The 25,000-nt window shown below is 38.4% G+C and overlaps 1 protein-coding gene across 1 annotated transcript in view; it reads left to right on the top strand.

The window, feature by feature from the left end:
• Positions 1-25,000, top strand: part of LOC133662984 (tomoregulin-2-like) — a 58,900-nt gene that overhangs the window by 21,990 nt on the left and 11,910 nt on the right. Inside the window, exons 4-5 of the mRNA XM_062067174.1 lie at positions 3,288-3,335; positions 3,448-3,556. Of these exons, the coding sequence (XP_061923158.1) occupies positions 3,288-3,335; positions 3,448-3,556 (157 nt within the window). The remainder of the gene's footprint in view (positions 1-3,287; positions 3,336-3,447; positions 3,557-25,000) is intronic.

The raw sequence follows: 25,000 nt of genomic DNA, 5'->3' as shown, positions 1-25,000 counted from the left end.
TGTTGCACAGGTGGCATCCTATGACAGTTCCACGCTGGAAATCACTGAGAGCGGCCCATTCTTTCACAAATGTTTGTAGAAACAGTCTCCATGCCTAAGTGCTTGATTTTGTACACCTGTGGGCGGGCCAAGTGATTAGGACACCTGATTCTGATCATTTGGATGTGTGGCCAAATACTTTTGGCAATATAGTGCATGTGTATATTTGTGTATATATATATATATATATATATATATATATATATATATATATATATATATATATATATATATATATATATATATATATAAATATCAGACTCTTCTTCCCTGCACCATGCGTTCTGCTTGTCCTTCCCTCATTTTGGAAACACAATTCCCGCTATTGTTCTACCCGAAAGCGACAAAAAGTAGGTACAGTAGGAAAGAGATATGCATGGCCCCATTCCTGGGTGGATCTCGCGTGAGAGGAAGAGGCTTCCTCTGAGGCGAGATCATTTTGCAATGCAGTATGCTGAAAATTAGGAAAACGCCACTATGTTGTGGTCAAAAGTTTGAATTGCCACAAAACACATTTTAAGATATTCAACACTCCACTGCCATCTGGTGCCTAAGGTGGATAGTGCATCCCCCCAATTTGTCACTTTTCATGTGTCAGGTAAACCGTGATGAATGGGGCTATTTGAACTCCCTTCCTACTGTAAATACAAAATAATGAATTTCGTCAAGACAGCACACATTTTTTTTTGTTGGTCCAAAAAATGCTCTCCCGCTAGTTTGTGACTTCATGCATACTACATGATTGATGATAAAAAAGAACAGTGTGACCACTAAGTGAAACAAAGCAAATATGCATCATCACAACTTCATAGTTGACTCCACTTTGAAATATATCATGTATTTGCTTCTGAATTTTGAAGATTCTTTTAAATGATGATTTTTTTTTTCTTTAAAAGGGTGTCACACAAACAACATATCTGTCATGATCCGTGGTCCGGATCATGTTTTCGTTATGTTCTGTTACTTCCTGTTTTTTGTGCACTCTTGTTTGTTTTGGTTGCCATGGTTGCATATGATTTTCACCTGCCGCTGGTGTTCGGACGCTCACCTGGCTCTAATCAAGAGACTATTTAAACCGCCTTTGCCAGTCAGTCGGCCTGGCGTCATTGCTCGTTTCAGGTCTGATTCCTTAGTTATGCTAGTTGCTCCATGCCATAGTTTGGTTAGTTGTTTCATGCCACAGTTTCATGTTTGTTTCTTGCTATGCCATAGCTTATGCTAGTAGTTTACTTTAACTCCAAGTGCGATCAGCCTTGTTTTCCGTTTTTTGTACCTTTTTGAGAGAAGATAATTAAATATGTTCCTACCCGCAAGCCTTGTCCGGAATAGTCCGTTTGCATCCTGGGAGAACAAACCTCGCAGTAAGCTGCGAAAACCACGTCGTGACAGAATGATGCCAGCCAGACTGACTGGCAAAGGCGGTTTAAAGGCCTACTGAAATGAAATTGTCTTATTCAAACGGGGATAGCAGGTCCATTCTATGTGTCATAATTGATCATTTTGTGATATTGCCATATTTTTGCTGAAAGGATTTAGTAGAGAACATCGATGATAAAGTTCGCAACTTTTGGTCGCTGATAAAAAAAAGTCTTGCCTGTACCGGAAGTAGCGTGACGTCACAGGTTGTGGAGAGCCTCACATCTGCACATTGTTTACAATCATGGCCACCAGCAGCGAAAGCGATTCGGACCGAGAAAGCGACGATTACCCCATTAATTTGAGCGAGGATGAAAGATTTGTGGATGAGGAAAGTGAGAGTGAAGGATTAGAGGGCAGTGGAAGCGATTCAGATAGGGAATATGCTGTGAGAGGCGGGTGGGACCTGATATTCAGCTGGGAATGACTAAAACAGTAAATAAACACAAGACATATATATACTCTATTAGCCACAACACAACCAGGCTTATATTTAATATGCCACAAATTAATCCGCATAACAAACACCTCCCCCCTCCCGTCCATATAACCCACCAATACAACTCAAACCCCCGCACAACACACTCAATCCCACAGCCCAAAGTACCGTTCACCTCCGTAAAGTTCACACAGCACATATATTTCCCCAAAGTTACGTACGTGACATGCACATAGCGGCATGCACGTGCGGGCAAGCGATCAAATGTTTGGAAGCCAAAGCTGCGTACTCACGGTAGCGCGTCTGCTATCCAACTCAAAGTCCTCCTGGTTGTGTTGCTGCAGCCGGCCGCTAATACACCGATCCCACCTACAGCTTTCTTCTTTGCTGTCTTCATTGTTCATTAAACAAATTGCAAAAGATTCACCAACACAGATGTCCAGAATACTGTGGAATTTTGCGATGAAAACAGACGACTTAGTAGCTGGCCACAATGGTGTCCCAATATTAGTGTGTGTGACAATCATTGGTACTTTAATCTTTAATCTTAATATGTCCGCACAATCCGTGACGTCACGCGCAAACGTCATCATACCGAGACGTTTTCAGCAGAATATTTTGCGGGAAATTTAAAATTGCACTTTACTAATCTAACCCGGCCGTATTGGCATGTGTTGCAATGTTAAGATTTCATCATTGATATATAAACTATCAGACTGCGTGGTCGGTAGTAGTGGGTTTCAGTAGGCCTTTAAATAGTCTCTTGATTAGAGCCATCTGAGTGTCCGAACACCAGCGGCAGGTGAAAATCATATGCACCCAAAACAAACAAGAGTGCACAAAAAACAGGAACTAACAGAACATAACGAAAACATGATCCGGACCACGGATCATGACAATATCCGAGAGTAAATAAGCAAGACAAAAGCGCAGTGTTTCCTGTTACTTTCTTCCTTTTGCATCATAGCAGTGAAGGGGTTGAAAATAATTTCCCAGAGTTGCTCGGCGGAAAAGAATTCTCCTGGCCACGGACAAAAAAAAAATATCACTGCAATAAACTGATAATGAGTGGAAAGAGATTGTTTTGCTATTGTGAAGGGGAATTTTCCAAGCAGCTTCAGCAAAGTGAGCAAAAAACACAATTTCCTCTTATCTCTGGTCCCCTCGGACACTCCTCTTTTCTACCTGTGTGCCGTATAATAGAAAACGACGGTGTGTACCTTTTTATATGCATTACCTGGCAGGGTCCGCACACCTTTTCGGAGAGCCTCTGGCCAAAGTGTTGCACTCCGGCTACCCGCTGTGGCATTTGTTCAAACGTGTATCTCCTAATGGCTAGATGCCAGGTGTCTGACCTGAGATTAATGTTGATGGTTTTTGTGGCCTTTTCCAGATGGGAACAAAGGCGGAGCTGGACATTTTACACCGACCGACATCACACGTAAGTGCACCTCATGACCGCTTTGGCAAAGAATGAGCCATTTCTTCATCCGTTTCGCTCAAACCGTCTTCGAGTTCCAACCCGTATTTTCTTTTGCATCGTCTATGAAAAGGAAACGGACAGGCGGACGGCCTGTACACACCCTGTCCAGATCACTACAAGAACTACTGTGTCCATGGAGACTGCCAGTTCCCCAGTATACCCGCCCAGCCCTCGTGCAGGTAAAACACACACACAACACAACACAACACACACACACTTCTGTCGTGCATTCAAAAAATTTAACTTTTTCAGCTGGGGGCGAGTGTTGGTATCAATCCGATACCAAGTACATACAGTGCTGGAATCGCCGATGTCATGATCCGTGGTCCGGATCATGTTTTTGTTATGCTCTGCTAGTTTTCGACTCTTTTTAGTTCCTGTTTGACACCAGAGATTGTTTTAGTTACCATGGCTACTTATGATTTTCACCTGCCTCTGGTGTTTTTGGGCGTGCACCTGCTTCTACAAACCCCGTTTCCATATGAGTTGGGAAATTGTGTTAGATGTTAATATAAACAGAATACAATGATTTGCAAATCCTTTTCAACCCATATTCAATTGAATGCACTACAAAGACAACATATTTGATGTTCAAACTCATAAACTTTTTTTTTTTTTTGCAAATAATAATGAACTTAGAATTTCATGGCTGCAACACGTGCCAAAGTAGTTGGGAAAGGGCATGTTCACCACTGTGTTACATGGCCTTTCCTTTTAACAACACTCAGTAAACGTTTGGGAACTGAGGAGACACATTTTTTAAGCTTCTCAGGTGGAATTCTTTCCCATTCTTGCTTGATGTACAGCTTAAGTTGTTCAACAGTCCGGGGGTCTCCGTTGTGGTATTTTAGGCTTCATAATGCGCCACACATTTTCAATGGGAGACAGGTCTGGACTCCAGGCAGGCCAGTCTAGTACCCGCACTCTTTTACTATGAAGCCACGTTGATGTAACACGTGGCTTGGCATTGTCTTGCTGAAATAAGCAGGGGCGTCCATGGTAACGTTGCTTGGATGGCAACATATGTTGCTCCAAAATTGTATGTACCTTTCAGCATTAATGGCGCCTTCACAGATGTGTAAGTTACCCATGCCTTGGGCACTAATACACCCCCATACCATCACACATGCTGGCTTTTCAACTTTGCGCCTATAACAATCCGGATGGTTCTTTTCCTCTTTGGTCCGGAGGAGACGACGTCCACAGTTTCCAAAAACAATTTGAAATATGGACTCGTCAGACCACAGAACACTTTTCCACTTTGTATCAGTCCATCTTAGATGAGCTCAGGCCCAGCGAAGCCGACTGCGTTTCTGGGTGTTGTTGATAAACGGTTTTCGCCTTGCATAGTAGAGTTTTAACTTGCACTTACAGATGTAGCGACCAACTGTAGTTACTGACAGTGGGTTTCTGAAGTGTTCCTGAGCCCATGTGGTGATATCCTTTACACACTGATGTCGCTTGTTGATGCAGTACAGCCTGAGGGATCGAAGGTCACGGGCTTAGCTGCTTACGTGCAGTGATTTCTCCAGATTCTCTGAACCCTTTGATGATATTACGGACCGTAGATGGTGAAATCCCTAAATTCCTTGCAATAGCTGGTTGAGAAAGGTTTTTCTTAAACTGTTCAACAATTTGCTCAGGCATTTGTTGACAAAGTGGTGACCCTCGCCCCATCCTTGTTTGTGAATGACTGAGCATTTCATGGAATCTACTTTTATACCCAATCATGGCACCCACCTGTTCCCAATTTGCCTGCTCACCTGTGGGATGTTCCAAATAAGTGTTTGATGAGCATTCCTCAACTTTATCAGTATTTATTGCCACCTTTCCCAACTTCTTTGTCACGTGTTGCTGGCATCAAATTGTAAAGTTAATGATTATTTGCAACAAAAAAAAATGTTTATCAGTTTGAACATCAAATATGTTGTCTTTGTAGTGCATTCAATTGAATATGGGTTGAAAATGATTTGCAAATCATTGTATTCCGTTTGTATTTACATCTAACACAATTTCCCAACTCATATGGAAACGGGGTTTGTACATATATGTATGTCTGAGATAGTCCTGGCTTCATTGTTGATGGACCCGAGAAGTGGTTCTTGTAAGCTCGCCAGGGGGGGCGGACTTCGCAACCAGAAATGAAGGCGCAATACTGCGTAATGAATAAGATGTGAAGTTAGGCAACAGCAAAGCAAGCGATGGAGCCCGTTGATTTCGTAATCAGGGTTTGTTTGTCATGTGCAAGCTCCCCTGGCGTGTTGAGTCGCAGAGTAACAGCAGGTCACGATACTGCCTTATGCTGCATCGCTTCCAATGAATCCTGTGTTTGATTCCTCACTGCCAAATGAGATTCATCTTCTTGCACAAATTTGATCACATTTCTGGACCCCGGTGCATTTTTTTTGCACACCTCTTTACCTACCAAATATGGACTTGTCTGCCAGTAAACACGAGATGCTGCTGTGAATATCATTTGCAGCAGAAATAGAACATGTTCCTGAGAGCCTCGGTTTCAAGGAACAATTAAAATCAACTTTCAAAATGTCTGCCTTTGGTATTTTACGCACTTTTAACAGAATATGACCGCTGGAAAAGACAATCACAAATTCAAAAGTTGCACAGACCTCTTTATTACCCCAGCCAAAGAGGTTGTGTTTTCATTGCTCTTTGTTTTATTTGTCTGTCAGAGGATGCTGGTGTGGCTCCGGCAGTATCACCTGCTGCCAAAAACCAGAGGGTAAACATAGATAGACTGACTGGGTTGCAGACAGTTTCATTTGAGTGTCCCCTTTGGCTATGGGGTGTTTGAGCTGCTCCCCAATAATACCATTTAACTCCTCTGCTACCACTTATTTTTTTCCAACACCCCAGCAGGCACAAGACATTGATACAACGTTGATTAGCCATACATGTCCCTTAAAAATGACTTTGAAACAACGCTGCAAAATAGTTGTATTTGTAGATTGAGACAACGTTGATGTCCAACGTTGGAGCCGTGTTTTTGGTTGGGAAATGACCAAATTTCAATGGTCAAATCAACGTCACAACCTGACATTGATTAAACGTCGTCAAAAAGGATGTTGTTTCAACGTTGTTTTTGTGTTGTACAATATTGGTTGGGAAATGACCAAATTTCAATGTTCAAATCAACGTCACAACCTGACATTGAATAAACCTTGTCAAAAAGCATGTTGTTTCAACGTTGTATTTGTGTTGGAGAACATTGGTTCGAAAATGACCGAATTTCAATGGTCAAATCAACGTCACAACCTGACATTGAATAAACGTCATCAAAAAGCATGTTGTTTCAATTTGTATTTTTGTTGTAAAATATTGCTTCAAAAATGACCAAAATTCAATGGTCAAATCAACGTCACAACCTGACATTGAATAAACGTTGTCAAAAAGCATGTTGTTTTAACGTTGTATTTGTGTTGTAAAATATTGGTTAAAAAATTGCCAAATTTCAATGGTCAAATCAACGTCACAACCTGACATTGAATAAACGTCGTCAAAAAGCACGTTGTTTCAACGTTGTTTTTGTGTTGTACAATATTGGTTGGGAAATGACCAAATTTCAATGGTCAAATCAACGTCACAACCTGACATTGAATAAACGTCGTCAAAAAGCATGTTGTTTCAACGTTGTATTTTTGTTGTAAAATATTGCTTCAAAAATGACCAAAATTCAATGGTCATATCAACGTCACAACCTGACATTGAATAAACGTTGTCAAAAAGCATGTTGTTTTAACGTTGTATTTGTGTTGTAAAATATTGGTTAAAAAATTGCCAAATTTCAATGGTCAAATCAACGTCACAACCTGAGATTGAATAAACGTCGTCAAAAAGCACGTTGTTTCAACGTTGTTTTTGTGTTGTACAATATTGGTTGGGAAATGACCAAATTTCAATGGTCAAATCAACGTCACAACCTGACATTGAATAAACGTCGTCAAAAAGCATGTTGTATCAACATTGTATTTGTGTTGGAGAACATTGGTTCGAAAATGACCGAATTTCAATGGTCAAATCAACGTCACAACCTGACATTGAATAAACGTCGTCAAAAAGCACGTTGCTTCAACGTTGTTTTTGTGTTGTACAATATTGGTTGGGAAATGACCAAATTTCAATGGTCAAATTAACGTCACAACCTGACATTGAATAAACGTCGTCAAAAAGCATGTTGTTTCAACGTTGTTTTTGTGTTGTACAATATTGGTTGGAAAATGACCAAATTTCAATGGTCAAATCAACGTCACAACCTGACATTGAATAAACGTTGTCAAAAAGCATGTTGTTTTAACGTTGTATTTGTGTTGTAAAATATTGGTTAAAAAATTGCCAAATTTCAATGGTCAAATCAACGTCACAACCTGACATTGAATAAACGTTGTCAAAAAGAATGTTGTTTCACGTTGTTTTTGTGTTGTACAATATTGGTTGGGAAATGACCAAATTTCAATGGTCAAATCAACGTCACAACCTGACATTGAATAAACGTCGTCAAAAAGCATGTTGTTTCAACGTTGTTTTTGTGTTGTACAATATTGGTTGGAAAATGACCAAATTTCAATGGTCAAATCAACGTCACAACCTGACATTGAATAAACGTTGTCAAAAAGCATTTTGTTTCAACGTTGTTTTCTTGTTGTACAATATTGGTTGGGAAATGACCAAAATTTCAATGGTCAAATCAACATCACAACCTGACATTGAATAAACGTCATCAAAAAGCATGTTGTTTCAATTTGTATTTTTGTTGTAAAATATTGCTTCAAAATTTACCAAAATTCAATGGTCAAATCAACGTCACAACCTGACATTGAATAAACGTTGTCAAAAAGCATGTTGTTTTAACGTTGTATTTGTGTTGTAAAATATTGGTTAAAAAATTGCCAAATTTCAATGGTCAAATCAACGTCACAACCTGACATTGAATAAACGTCGTCAAAAAGCACGTTGTTTCAACGTTGTTTTTGTGTTGTACAATATTTGTTGGAAAATGACCAAATTTCAATGGTCAAATTAACGTCACAACCTGACATTGAATAAATGTTGTCAAAAAGCATGTTGTTTCAACGTTGTATTTGTGTTGTACAATATTGGTTGGGAAATTACCAAAAATGTAAATGTTCAAATCAACGTCCTAACCTGACATTGAACAAACGTTGTCAAAAACCATGTTGTTTCAACATTGTATTTGTGTTGGAGAACATTAGTTGGGAATTGACCAAATTCCAATGGTCAAATCAACGTCACAACCTGACATTGAATAAACGTTGTCAAAAAGCATGTTGTTTCAACGTTGTATTTGTGTTGGAGAACATTGGTTGGGAATTGACCAAATTTCAATGTTCAAATCAACGTCATAACCTGAGATTGTATAAACGTTGTCAAAAAGCATGTTGTTTCAACGTTGTATTTGTGTTGTACAATATTGGTTGGGAAATTACCAAAAATGTAAATGTTCAAATCAACGTCCTAACCTGACATTGAACAAACGTTGTCAAAAACCATGTTGTTTCAACATTGTATTTGTGTTGGAGAACATTAGTTGGGAATTGACCAAATTCCAATGGTCAAATCAACGTCACAACCTGACATTGAATAAACGTTGTCAAAAAGCATGTTGTTTCAACGTTGTATTTGTGTTGGAGAACATTGGTTGGGAATTGACCAAATTTCAATGTTCAAATCAACGTCATAACCTGAGATTGTATAAACGTTGTCAAAAAGCATGTTGTTTCAACGTTGTATTTGTGTTGTAAAATATTGCTTTAAAAATGACCAAATTTCAATGGTCAAATCAACGTCACAACCTGATATTGAATAAACGTAGTCAAAAATGATGTTGTTTCAACGTTGTTTTTGTGTTGTACAATATTGGTTGGGAAATGACCAAAATTGCAATGGTCAAATCAACGTCACAACCTGACATTGAATAAACGTTGTCAAAAAGCATGTTGTTTCAACGTTGTTTTTTGGTGTTGGAGAACATTGGTTAGGAATTGACCAAATTTCAATGTTTAAATCAATTTTACAACCTCACATTGAATAAACGTTGTCAAAAAGCATGTTGTTTTAACGTTGTATTTGTGTTGTAAAATTATTGGTTTGAAAATGACCAAATTTCAATGGTGAAATCAACGTCACAACCTAACATTGAATAAACGTTGTCAAAAAGCATGTTGTGTCAACTTTGTATTTGTGTTGTAAAATTATTGGTTTGAAAATGACCAAATTTCAATGGTCAAATCAACGTCACAACCTGACATTGAATAAACGTTGTCAAAAAGCATGTTGTTTCAACTTGTATTTGTGTTGGAGAACATTAGTTGGGAATTGACAACATTTCAATGGTCAAATCAACATGACAACCTGACATTGAATAAACGTCGTCAAAAAGGATGTTGTTTCAACGTTGTTTTTGTGTTGCACAATATTGGTTGGGATATGACCAAATTTCAATGGTCAAATCAACGTCACAACCTGACATTGAATAAACGTTGTCAAAAAGCATGTTGCTTCAACGTTGTATTTGTGTTGGAGAACATTGGTTGGGAATTGACCAAATGTCAATGTTAAAATCAACGTCACAATCTGACATTGTATAAATGTTGTCAGAAAGCATGTTGTTTTAACGTATTTGTGTTGTAAAATATTGGTTCGAAAATGACCACATTTCAATGTTCAAATCAACATCACAACCTCACATTGAATAAACTTGGTCAAAAAGCATTTTGTTTCAACGTTGTATTTGTGTTGGAGAACATTGATTGGGAATTGACCAAATTTCAATGTTCAAATCAACGTCACAACTTGACATTGAATAAACGTCGTCAAAAAGCATGTTGTTTCAACGTTGCATTTGTGTTGTACAATATTGGTTGGGAAATTACCAAATTTCAATGTTCAAATCAACGTCACAACCTGACATTGAATAAACGTTGTCAAAAAGCATGTTGTTTTAACGTTGTATTTGTGTTGTAAAATATTGGTTAAAAAATTGCCAAATTTCAATGGTCAAATCAACGTCACAACCTGAGATTGAATAAACGTCGTCAAAAAGCACGTTGTTTCAACGTTGTTTTTGTGTTGTACAATATTGGTTGGGAAATGACCAAATTTCAATGGTCAAATCAACGTCACAACCTGACATTGAATAAACGTCGTCAAAAAGCATGTTGTATCAACATTGTATTTGTGTTGGAGAACATTGGTTCGAAAATGACCGAATTTCAATGGTCAAATCAACGTCACAACCTGACATTGAATAAACGTCGTCAAAAAGCACGTTGCTTCAACGTTGTTTTTGTGTTGTACAATATTGGTTGGGAAATGACCAAATTTCAATGGTCAAATTAACGTCACAACCTGACATTGAATAAACGTCGTCAAAAAGCATGTTGTTTCAACGTTGTTTTTGTGTTGTACAATATTGGTTGGAAAATGACCAAATTTCAATGGTCAAATCAACGTCACAACCTGACATTGAATAAACGTTGTCAAAAAGCATGTTGTTTTAACGTTGTATTTGTGTTGTAAAATATTGGTTAAAAAATTGCCAAATTTCAATGGTCAAATCAACGTCACAACCTGACATTGAATAAACGTTGTCAAAAAGAATGTTGTTTCACGTTGTTTTTGTGTTGTACAATATTGGTTGGGAAATGACCAAATTTCAATGGTCAAATCAACGTCACAACCTGACATTGAATAAACGTCGTCAAAAAGCATGTTGTTTCAACGTTGTTTTTGTGTTGTACAATATTGGTTGGAAAATGACCAAATTTCAATGGTCAAATCAACGTCACAACCTGACATTGAATAAACGTTGTCAAAAAGCATTTTGTTTCAACGTTGTTTTCTTGTTGTACAATATTGGTTGGGAAATGACCAAAATTTCAATGGTCAAATCAACATCACAACCTGACATTGAATAAACGTCATCAAAAAGCATGTTGTTTCAATTTGTATTTTTGTTGTAAAATATTGCTTCAAAATTTACCAAAATTCAATGGTCAAATCAACGTCACAACCTGACATTGAATAAACGTTGTCAAAAAGCATGTTGTTTTAACGTTGTATTTGTGTTGTAAAATATTGGTTAAAAAATTGCCAAATTTCAATGGTCAAATCAACGTCACAACCTGACATTGAATAAACGTCGTCAAAAAGCACGTTGTTTCAACGTTGTTTTTGTGTTGTACAATATTTGTTGGAAAATGACCAAATTTCAATGGTCAAATAAACGTCACAACCTGACATTGAATAAATGTTGTCAAAAAGCATGTTGTTTCAACGTTGTATTTGTGTTGTACAATATTGGTTGGGAAATTACCAAAAATGTAAATGTTCAAATCAACGTCCTAACCTGACATTGAACAAACGTTGTCAAAAACCATGTTGTTTCAACATTGTATTTGTGTTGGAGAACATTAGTTGGGAATTGACCAAATTCCAATGGTCAAATCAACGTCACAACCTGACATTGAATAAACGTTGTCAAAAAGCATGTTGTTTCAACGTTGTATTTGTGTTGGAGAACATTGGTTGGGAATTGACCAAATTTCAATGTTCAAATCAACGTCATAACCTGAGATTGTATAAACGTTGTCAAAAAGCATGTTGTTTCAACGTTGTATTTGTGTTGTACAATATTGGTTGGGAAATTACCAAAAATGTCAATGGTCAAATCAACGTTACAACCTGACATTGAACAAACGTTGTCAAAAACCATGTTGTTTCAACATTGTATTTGTGTTGGAGAACATTAGTTGGGAATTGACCAAATTCCAATGGTCAAATCAACGTCACAACCTGACATTGAATAAACGTTGTCAAAAAGCATGTTGTTTCAACGTTGTATTTGTGTTGGAGAACATTGGTTGGGAATTGACCAAATTTCAATGTTCAAATCAACGTCATAACCTGAGATTGTATAAACGTTGTCAAAAAGCACGTTGTTTCAACGTTGTATTTGTGTTGTAAAATATTGCTTTAAAAATGACCAAATTTCAATGGTCAAATCAACGTCACAACCTGATATTGAATAAACGTAGTCAAAAATGATGTTGTTTCAACGTTGTTTTTGTGTTGTACAATATTGGTTGGGAAATGACCAAAATTGCAATGGTCAAATCAACGTCACAACCTGACATTGAATAAACGTTGTCAAAAAGCATGTTGTTTCAACGTTGTTTTTTGGTGTTGGAGAACATTGGTTAGGAATTGACCAAATTTCAATGTTTAAATCAATTTTACAACCTCACATTGAATAAACGTTGTCAAAAAGCATGTTGTTTTAACGTTGTATTTGTGTTGTAAAATTATTGGTTTGAAAATGACCAAATTTCAATGGTCAAATCAACGTCACAACCTAACATTGAATAAACGTTGTCAAAAAGCATGTTGTGTCAACTTTGTATTTGTGTTGTAAAATTATTGGTTTGAAAATGACCAAATTTCAATGGTCAAATCAACGTCACAACCTGACATTGAATAAACGTTGTCAAAAAGCATGTTGTTTCAACTTGTATTTGTGTTGGAGAACATTAGTTGGGAATTGACAACATTTCAATGGTCAAATCAACATGACAACCTGACATTGAATAAACGTCGTCAAAAAGGATGTTGTTTCAACGTTGTTTTTGTGTTGTACAATATTGGTTGGGATATGACCAAATTTCAATGGTCAAATCAACGTCACAACCTGACATTGAATAAACGTTGTCAAAAAGCATGTTGCTTCAACGTTGTATTTGTGTTGGAGAACATTGGTTGGGAATTGACCAAATGTCAATGTTAAAATCAACGTCACAACCTGACATTGTATAAATGTTGTCAGAAAGCATGTTGTTTTAACGTATTTGTGTTGTAAAATATTGGTTCGAAAATGACCACATTTCAATGTTCAAATCAACATCACAACCTCACATTGAATAAACTTGGTCAAAAAGCATTTTGTTTCAACGTTGTATTTGTGTTGGAGAACATTGATTGGGAATTGACCAAATTTCAATGTTCAAATCAACGTCACAACTTGACATTGAATAAACGTCGTCAAAAAGCATGTTGTTTCAACGTTGCATTTGTGTTGTACAATATTGGTTGGGAAATTACCAAATTTCAATGTTCAAATCAACGTCACAACCTGACATTGAATAAACCTTGTCAAAAAGCATGTTGTTTTAACGTTGTATTTGTGTTGTAAAATATTGGTTAAAAAATTGCCAAATTTCAATGGTCAAATCAACGTCACAACCTGACATTGAATAAACGTCGTCAAAAAGCATGTTGTTTCAACATTGTTTTTGTGTTGTACAATATTGCTTGGGAAATGACCAAAATTTCAATGGTCAAATTAACGTCACAACCTGACATTGAATAAACGTCGTCAAAAAGCAAGTTGTTTTAATGTTGTATTTGTGTTGGAGAACATTGGTTAAAAAATGACCAAATTTCAATGGTCAAATCAACGTCACAACCTGACATTGAATAAACTTGGTCAAAAATCATGTTGCTTCAACGTTGTATTTGTGTTGGAGAACAATGGCTCAAAAATGACCAAATTTCAATGGTCAAATCAATGTCACAACCTGACATTGAATAAACGTCGTCAAAAAGCACGTTGTTTCAACGTTGTTTTTGTGTTGTACAATATTGGTTGGGAAATGACCACAATTTCAATGGTCAAATCAACGTCACAACCTGACATTGAATAAACTTGTCAAAAAGCATGTTGTTTCAATGTTGTATTTCTGTTGGAGAACCTTGGTTGGGAATTGACCAAATTTCAATGGTCAAATCAACGTCACAACCTGACATTGAATAAACTTGTCAAAAAGCATGTTGTTTCAACGTTGTATTTGTGTTGTAAAATATTGGTTGGGAATTTACCAAATTTCAATGGTCAAATCAACATGACAACCTGACATTGAATAAACGTCATCAAAAAGGATGTTGTTTCAACGTTGTTTTTGTGTTGTACAATATTGCTGGGGAAATGACCAAAATTTCAATGGTCAAATCAACGTCACAACCTGACATTGAACAAACGTTGTCAAAAAGCATGTTGTTTCAACGTTGTATTTGTGTTGGAGAACATTAGTTGGGAATTGACAACATTTCAATGGTCAAATCAACATGACAACCTGACATTGAATAAACGTCGTCAAAAAGGATGTTGTTTCAACGTTGTTTTTGTGTTGTACAATATTGGTTGGGAAATGACCAAATTTCAATGGTCAAATCAACGTCACAACCTCACATTGAATAAACGTCGTCAAAAAGGATGTTGTGTCAACGTTGTTTTTTGGTGTTGGAGAATATTGGTTGGGAATTGACCAAATTTCAATGTTCAAATCAACTTCACAACCTGACATTGAATAAACTTGGTCAAAAAGCATGTTGTTTCAACGTTGTATTTCTGTTGGAGAACATTGGTTCGAAAATGACCAAATTTCAATGGTCAAATCAACGTTACAACCTGACATTAAATAAACGTTTTCAAAAAGCATGTTGTTTTAACGTTGTATTTGTGTTGTAAAATATTGGTTCGAAAATGACCAAATTTCAATGGTCAAATCAACGTCACAACCTGACATTGAATAAACGTCATCAAAAAGCATGTTGCTTCAATGTTGTATTTGTGTTGGAGAACATTGGTTGGGAATTGACCAAATGTCAATGTTAAAATCAACGTCACAACCTGACGTTGAATAAACGTCGTCAAAAAGCATGTTGTTTCAACGTTGTATTTGTGTTGTAAAATATTGCTTCGAAAATGACCAAATTTCAATGGTCAAATCAACGTCACAACCTGACATTGAATAAACGTCGTCAAAAAGCATGTTCTTTCAACGTTGTATTTCTGTTGTAAAATATTGCTTCGAAAATGACCAAATTTCAATGATCAAATCAACGTCACAACCTGACATTGAATAAACGTTGTCAAAAAGCATGTTGTTTCAACGTTGTATTTGTGTTGTAAAATATTGGTTCGAAAATGACCAAATGTCAATGGTCAAATCAACGTCACAACCAGACATTGAGGGGGGTGTATATTGTAGCGTCCCGGAAGAGTTAGTGCTGCAAGGGGTTCTGGGTATTTGTTTATGTTGTGTTATGGTGCGGATGTTCTGTTTGTCATTTTTGCTTGGTGTGGGTTCACAGTGTGGCGCATATTTGTAACAGTGTTAAAGTTGTTAATACGGCCACCCTCAGTGTGACCTGTATGTCTGTTGACCAAGTATGCATTGCATTCACTTATGTGTGTGTAACAGCTGTAGATATTATGTGACTGGGCCGGCACGCTGTTTGTATGGAGGAATAGCGGACGACAGGTTGTAGAGGACGCTAAAGGCAGTGCCTTTAAGGCACGCCCCCAATACTGTTGTCCGGGTGGAAATCAGGAGAAATTCGGGAGTCTCCCGGGAAAATCGGGAGGGTCGGGAAGGTTGGCAAGTATGCCCTATGTCCGTGTTTTACCGGATATGTACCGCTCCGTACAGCTGCGTTTTTATAAAGTCATTAATTTTACTTTTTGAATCTGATACCGATAATTTCCGATATTACATTTTAAAGCACATCTCTACTATATATAGTCGTGGCAAAACAGAAAAGAACTGTGAAGCACTGGTCTATATGAACACTCCCAGGTGTACCTCGCGTCTCGCCCAAATTCACCTGGGATAGGCTCCATCTTCCCGGTGATCCTAATGAGGACAAGCGGTGTGGAAAACGGATGGATTTGCAACACAAACAGAAATCCACCCAAAAAAATCAATCAATCAATGTTTATTTATATAGCCCTAAATCACAAGTGTCTCAAAGGGCTGCACAAGCCACAACGACATCCTCGGTACAGAGCCCACATACGGGCAAGGAAAAACTCACCCCAATGATGTGTACCGTTGAACAGCCACTATAATTTGTGATTTTTTTTTTTTTTTTACAATATTTTATTGTATCTCAGGGTTTGTTCAGGGTTTTCTTTTTCGCTCCGTTCCTGGAACCAAAGCCTCTGACGCACACATACCGCACAGCCCGAATTAGATCGCAACCTACACTTACGTAACTTTGAGTGCTGCTGGACAAGGTTGAACTTTTGGCCGCTTTGATCGTTGCTTTTTCACTTTTTCAGTCCCCCCCCCCCCCTCGGAAGCCGGTTTGACTCACCTGCAGGCTTCATTTCTTGCCCCCGGGGAGACGCTAATGTGATGCCACCGCATGCGTAGAGAGTGCTGTGCTGCAAATGAGCACACTCGGCTGTAGCTATACGGACATCAAAAGGAAATGTTTTTTTTTTTTTGGTGCAGTTTGATGCCGGACCGTTGACAAGGCAAGAATAGTGAAGCAACACACATGCAGAAAGAATGTGTTATGTTAGTGTCTTCATTTACAGCCTGATATTGTATCAGCCAGGGGGTCTGCACAACTACTATCTCTCCCCATTCTCTCTAACCTCGCTCACCCCCTTTGCTTGTCTAGACAGACATTTTTCTCCTTGTCAGATAGCGCCGAGAACACAGGCGGCTGTTAAAGATCTTTGCTGCCCCCTACTGCTCACCCAAAAAGGAGGAGGTGTGTGTGTGTGTAAACCCCTAAAATACACCAAGGTTGAAATGATCTCACACTGTGAGACGGACGGGTGGGTAAACGGTGTGTATGTGAGCATTTTCCGACCCAGCGCGGATATGCTAGTGTTTGGCGATAACAATCCCCCCTGAGACAGAGGCGCTAAAGGAAGATTGTGAAGCAGGCAGTCGGGAAGATAAAAGGTGTGACATTTAACTCCTTCCTAAGGACAGAGGTCGTCTCAATTAGTCCCAGTCCTTCTCATAGCACCGAGCGCTTGGCTTTGAGGATTGTTTTGGGGAAACACGTAGTAAACGCAAGGCTCACATACGAACCCCGTTTCCATATGAGTTGGGAAATTGTGTTAGATGTAAATATAAATGGAATACAATGATTTGCAAATCCTTTTCAAGCCATATTCAATTGAATGCACTACAAAGACAAGATATTTGATGATCAAACTCATAAACTTTTTTTTTTTTTTTTGCAAATAATAATTAAATTAGAATTTCATGGCTGCAACATGTGCCAAAGTAGTTGGGAAAGGGCATGTTCACCACTGTGTTACATGGCCTTTCCTTTTAACAACACTCAGTAAACGTTTGGGAACTGAGGAGACACATTTTTTAAGCTTCTCAGGTGGAATTCTTTCCCATTCTTGCTTGATGTACAGCTTAAGTTGTTCAACTGTCCGGGGGTCTCCGTTGTGGTATTTTAGGCTTCATAATGCGCCACACATTTTCAATGGGAGACAGGTCTGGACTACAGGCAGGCCAGTCTAGTACCCGCACTCTTTTACTATGAAGCCATGTTGATGTAACACATGGCTTGGCATTGTCTTGCTGAAATAAGCAGGGTAACGTTGCTTGGATGGCAACATATGTTGCTCCAAAACCTGTATGTACCTTTCAGCAGTAATGGCGCCTTCACAGATGTGTAAGTTACCCATGTCTTGGGCACTAATACACCCCCATACCATCACAGATGCTGGCTTTTCAACTTTGCGCCTATAACAATCCGGATGGTTCTTTTCCTCTTTGGTCCGGAGGACACGACGTCCACAGTTTCCAAAAACAATTTGAAATGTGGACTCGTCAGACCACAGAACACTTTTCCACTTTGTATCAGTCCATCTTAGATGAGCTCAGGCCCAGCGAAGCCGACGGCTTTTCTGGGTGTTGTTGATAAATGGCTTTCGCCTTGCATAGGAGAGTTTTAACTTGCACTTACAGATGTAGCGACCAACTGTAGTTACTGACAGTGGGTTTCTGAAGTGTTCCTGAGCCCATGTGGTGATATCCTTTACACACTGATGTTGCTTGTTGATGCAGTACAGCCTGAGGGATCAAATGTCACGGGCTTAGCTGCTTACGTGCAGTGATTTCTCCAGATTCTCTGAACCCTTTGATGATATTACGGACCGTAGATGGTGAAATCCCTAAATTCCTTGCAATAGCTGGTTGAGAAAGGTTTCTCTTAAACTGCTCAACAATTTGCTCACGCATTTGTTGACAAAGTGGTGAACCTCGCCCCATCCTTGTTTGTGAATGACTGAGCATTTCATGGATTCTACTTTTATACCCAATCATGGCACCCACCTGTTCCCAATGTGCCTGTTCACCTGTGGGATGTTCCAAATAAGTGTTTGATGAGCATTCCTCAACTTTATCAGTATTTATTGCCACATTTCCCAACTTCTTCGTCACGTGTTGCTGGCATCAAATTCTAAAGTTAATGATTATTTGCAAAAAAAAAAAAGTTTTTCAGTTTGAACATCAAATATGTTGTCTTTGTAGCATATTCAACTGAATATGGGTTGAAAATGATTTGAAAATCATTGTATTCCGTTTATATTTACATCTAACACAATTTCCCAACTCATATGGAAACGGGGTTTGTATATATATATGTATATATAATATATGTATATATATATATATATATATATATATCTATATATATACATAGATCGTGGTCCCCTTTAGGAGGGCGATCGACAGGAATAGGAACACAGTACAGTAACTGGTACAAAAGACTATGATCGTGGTATGCAATACTTGACTGTAAAAATCCAGCACAAGGCAGTTTCATGCTGCTTAAAGGCCTACTGAAATGAATTTTTTTTATTTAAACGGGGATAGCAGATCTATTCTATGTGTCATACTTGATCATTTCGCGATATTGCCATATTTTTGCTGAAAGGATTTAGTATAGAACAACGACGATAAAGATTGCAACTTTTGGTATCTGATAAAAAAAAGGCTTGCACCTACCGGAAGTAGCGTGACGTAGTCAGTTGAACATATACGCAAAGTTCCCTATTGTTTACAATGATGGCCGCATGAAGTGAGAGAGATTCGGACCGAGAAAGCGACAATTTCCCCATTAATTTGAGCGAGGATGAAAGATTTGTGGATGAGTAAAGTGCAAGTGAAGGACTAGTGGGGAGTTGAAGCTATTCAGATAGGGAAGATGCTGTGAGAGCCGAGGGTGACCTGATATTCAGCTGGGAATGACTACAACAGTAAATAAACACAAGACATATATATACTCTATTAGCCACAACACAACCAGGCTTATATTTAATATGCCACAAATTAATCCTGCATAAAAACACCTGCGTGTTTGTTATGCTAGCTCCTAGCTCCTCTGCTAGCTCCTAGCTCCATAGAACACGCCAATACAATTCAAACACCTGATCAACACACACAATCACTCAGCCCAAAAGACAGTTTACCTAACCCAAGGTTCATAAAGCTTATATATTTTTAAAAAGTTACGTACGTGACGCGCACATACGGTCAAGTTATCGAATGTTTAGCAGCCAAGGCTGCATACTCACGGTACCTGATATTCAGCTGGGAATGACTACAACAGTAAATAAACACAAGACATATATATACTCTATTAGCCACAACACAACCAGGCTTATATTTAATATGCCACAAATTAATCCTGCATAATAACACCTGCGTGTTTGTTATGCTAGCTCCTAGCTCCTCTGCTAGCTCCTAGCTCCATAGAACACGCCAATACAATTCAAACACCTGATCAACACACACAATCACTCAGCCCAAAAGACCGTTCACCTAACCCAAGGTTCATAAAGCTTATATATTTTTAAAAAGTTACGTACGTGACGCGCACGTACGGTACGGTACGTGTTATGCTAGCTCCTAGCTCCTCTGCTAGCTCCTAGCTCCATAGAACACGCCAATACAATTCAAACACATGATCAACACACACAATCACTCAGCCCAAAAGACCGTTCACCTAACCCAAGGTTCATAAAGCTTATATATTTTAAAAAAGTTACGTACATACGCAAAAAAAAGCCAAAGCTGCATACTCACAGTAGCACGTCTGCGTCTTTGTCATCCAAATCAAAGTAATCCTGGTAAGAGTCTGTGTTGTCCCAGTTCTCTACAGGCGTCTGTGTATCCAAATCAAAAGTCCTCCTGGTTAGAGTCTCTGTTATCCGAGTTCTTCCATCTTGACTGCATCTTTCGGGAATGTAAACAAAGAAGCGCCGGCTGTGTACTGTTGTGGCTGACTACGTTCGAAAAATACGTCCATTTCGCACCGACAACTTTCTTCTTTGCTTGCTTGGCTTCCTTCTCCATAATGCAATGAACATGATTGAAACAGATTCACGAACACAGATGTCCAGAATACTGTGGAATTATGAAATGAAAACAGAGCTTTTTCGTATCGGCTTCAATGTGGAAGGCATACCCGTGTTCGTCGGGCTACGTCACGCGCATACGTCATCCGCAGAGGCGTTTCGAACCGGAAGTTTAGCGGCAAATTTAAAATGTCACTTTATAAGTTAACCCGGCCGTATTGGCATGTGTTATAATGTTAAGATTTCATCATTGATATATAAACTATCAGACTGCGTGGTCGGTAGTAGTGGGTTTCAGTAGGCCTTTAAGATGGAGGTTAATGACATTCCGACCACAGCGACCTTCCGCCCAGTTTTGATCTACAGTTCAATGGTGGCTGTCACTCTCTCTGATAGCTCAGACAGCGGACTGCTTGATTATGCGCAGTCAGGCAGTGCCTTGCATTGGTTATATTCCCTACAATAAGAATTTTGCATGGGCACAGGAACATAAACCAGAATATTTTTGAGCTGCTTGTCATAATATGCAATACTTTATGTGTATCACTTGCTTGGAAGAAGCACTGCTCCACTCACGCACAAAAGCTCCATGGCCACCGTGACTCAACTGAAGACGAAAAATGCTAAACCAGACCCTTTAACCCAGGGGTGTCCAAACTTTTTGACTAGGGGGCCGCATTGGGCTAAAATAAAACTCTATACATACTGTGTATATATATATATATATATATATATATATATATATATATATATATATATATATATATATATATATATATATATATATATATATTATTTTTTTTATTTTTTTTAAATATAATAATAATTATTATAATTGGATATTAAGAATATGTGGAAGTTCGACTCCTACCTTGTTTACTTCCGTGACAACCTCCTTAAAGTTTTGTAATCAATTGAGAAATATCAAGCAGCTAAAATGCGCCAAAAATGGATAATTGTGGAGAGTTTTTTGCGTTTTTCCCATCATGCTTTGTAATGGATTTAAATGGGTGTAATTGTTGATGGTGCATGGAGGGTTTTTTTTTTAATCATTTCCACAAAGTTCAGTGAGCAGGTTGTGTTATGTGTGACCATGTCTGTTGACATTTTGTGTTGGCTGTATTTTTATTTATTTTTTGCACCATGACTAGGGATGGTTGTTTGCATTAGTGCATATAACTTAATGCTGCGCTTACCATTGTCCACAGCCCATTAAAGGTCATTGACCAGAATCCTCCACAATTAGGTGGCATATAAGTACCGTAATTTCCGGACTATAAGCCGCTACTTTTTGCCCTCGTTCTGGTCCCTGCGGCTTATACAAGGGTTCGGCTTATTTACGGCCTGTTCTTCTCCGACACCGACGAAGAGGATTTCGGTGGTTTTAGTACGCAGGAGGAAGACGATGACACAATGATTAAAGACTGACTTTTCATATACCGGTAGGCTGGTTATTTTGATAACGTACAGGCGAGCACTTTGTATTACTTTGCACCGTTGTATTATTTGTACTCTGCACGAATGCTGTTCGCCATGTCAAAGATGTGAAAGTTTGATTGAATGATTGAAAGATTTATTGTTAATAAATGGGACGCTTTGCGTTCCCAAACAGTCATCTCTGTCCCGACAACCCCCTCCGTGGTTGCAGGAACCCCTATATACTACGGTAATTACACATCAAAACCCTGCGGCTTATAGTCGGGTGCGGCTTGTATATGGAACAATCTGTATTTTCCCCTAAATTTAGCTGGTGCGGCTTATAGTCAGGTGCGGCTTATAGTCCGGAAATTACGGTAATATTAACCTTTTTTTTTTGTTGTATTTTTTTTTCTGTATTTTATTTTATTTTTTTTTTTTTTTTCAGGCCCCGGGTGATCCATATCACAGAAAAAGAAACCATACAAAGATAAAACCAGAATAAAAGAAATACAAGCAGAAATGAAATAAATACAAAACTTGTATATTAAAAATACATAAATAAATAAAAAACACTCCACAATATTCAATGTCCAGCATAATAATATTGTCAGACCATTCAAATGTATTCAGTTTTCCTATCGGCAAGATTCATTTTTAATTTCTTGTGCAAGCTTAAAGGGAAACTTTTGTGGGAATGTTGCTTATCATTCACAATCCTTTTGTAAGACAAGAACACCGATTTGTATGCATTCTAAATCGGGAAAAAATGTTAGCAAAAGTCAGCTAACATGTAGCCAATTGGAGTCTCTGCAACCCGCCTATGAATCTCTCTAAAAACATCCAATAACCTTCATCAACGTTTTGTATACACGTGAGTATATATGTAATGTAGCAACAGGCCAATTCATAATAACATGTTGTATTTAAAATTGTACTAATTTCACAGACGCATCACAATGTTGCTTTTACCGTCAACGACAACAACACTACTAAAATCACAACAGACTTCAAGAGAGAGAACAACGACTACATTTGGACAAGGGATGATCCAGAACCTAATATTTTTGAGCCTGAACATAAGGAGGATGAGCAACAAGTTTTAGAAACCGAGTTATAAGCAGCAGTATTGCTAAGTGCTAAACAAGAAATAACAAAACGATCGATTACTGAAAAATGTCTGCTCTCACTTGGATGCCGACTGATGGGATGTTTATATCTTCCCGTTTAGATGAACATTTAATCATAATCCTCACGCAGGGTTAAAAGAAATGGTCCTGCACTTTAACGTTAATATATGGACTGTACACACTTACTAGGATCTAAAGATCCGCTCATAAAAGTGTCATAAGTCATCAATAAATTAATATTCTATTTTACTTTCAACACTTGAAATATTTTAACCACTTCAAAATGATTTATTAAAGGCCTACTGAAATGAATTTTTTTTATTTAAACGGGGATAGCAGATCTATTCTATGTGTCATACTTGATCATTTCGCGATATTGCCATATTTTTGCTGAAAGGATTTAGTATAGAACAACGACGATAAAGATTGCAACTTTTGGTATCTGATAAAAAAAAGGCTTGCACCTACCGGAAGTAGCGTGACGTAGTCAGTTGAACATATACGCAAAGTTCCCTATTGTTTACAATGATGGCCGCATGAAGTGAGAGAGATTCGGACCGAGAAAGCGACAATTTCCCCATTAATTTGAGCGAGGATGAAAGATTTGTGGATGAGTAAAGTGCAAGTGAAGGACTAGTGGGGAGTTGAAGCTATTCAGATAGGGAAGATGCTGTGAGAGCCGGGGGTGACCTGATATTCAGCTGGGAATGACTACAACAGTAAATAAACACAAGACATATATATACTCTATTAGCCACAACACAACCAGGCTTATATTTAATATGCCACAAATTAATCCTGCATAAAAACACCTGCGTGTTTGTTATGCTAGCTCCTAGCTCCTCTGCTAGCTCCTAGCTCCATAGAACACGCCAATACAATTCAAACACCTGATCAACACACACAATCACTCAGCCCAAAAGACCGTTTACCTAACCCAAGGTTCATAAAGCTTATATATTTTTAAAAAGTTACGTACGTGACGCGCACATACGGTCAAGTTATCGAATGTTTAGCAGCCAAGGCTGCATACTCACGGTACCTGATATTCAGCTGGGAATGACTACAACAGTAAATAAACACAAGACATATATATACTCTATTAGCCACAACACAACCAGGCTTATATTTAATATGCCACAAATTAATCCTGCATAATAACACCTGCGTGTTTGTTATGCTAGCTCCTAGCTCCTCTGCTAGCTCCTAGCTCCATAGAACACGCCAATACAATTCAAACACCCGATCAACACACACAATCACTCAGCCCAAAAGACCGTTCACCTAACCCAAGGTTCATAAAGCTTATATATTTTTAAAAAGTTACGTACGTGACGCGCACTTACGGTACGGTACGTGTTATGCTAGCTCCTAGCTCCTCTGCTAGCTCCTAGCTCCATAGAACACGCCAATACAATTCAAACACATGATCAACACACACAATCACTCAGCCCAAAAGACCGTTCACCTAACCCAAGGTTCATAAAGCTTATATATTTTAAAAAAGTTACGTACATACGCAAAAAAAAGCCAAAGCTGCATACTCACAGTAGCACGTCTGCGTCTTTGTCATCCAAATCAAAGTAATCCTGGTAAGAGTCTGTGTTGTCCCAGTTCTCTACAGGCGTCTGTGTATCCAAATCAAAAGTCCTCCTGGTTAGAGTCTCTGTTATCCGAGTTCTTCCATCTTGACTGCATCTTTCGGGAATGTAAACAAAGAAGCGCCGGCTGTGTACTGTTGTGGCTGACTACGTTCGAAAAATACGTCCATTTCGCACCGACAACTTTCTTCTTTGCTTGCTTGGCTTCCTTCTCCATAATGCAATGAACATGATTGAAACAGATTCACGAACACAGATGTCCAG

Source organism: Entelurus aequoreus, linkage group LG13 (genome assembly GCF_033978785.1).
Source record: "Entelurus aequoreus isolate RoL-2023_Sb linkage group LG13, RoL_Eaeq_v1.1, whole genome shotgun sequence".
Lineage (NCBI taxonomy): Eukaryota > Metazoa > Chordata > Actinopteri > Syngnathiformes > Syngnathidae > Entelurus > Entelurus aequoreus.
This window is presented reverse-complemented; position numbering and strand designations above follow the sequence as displayed.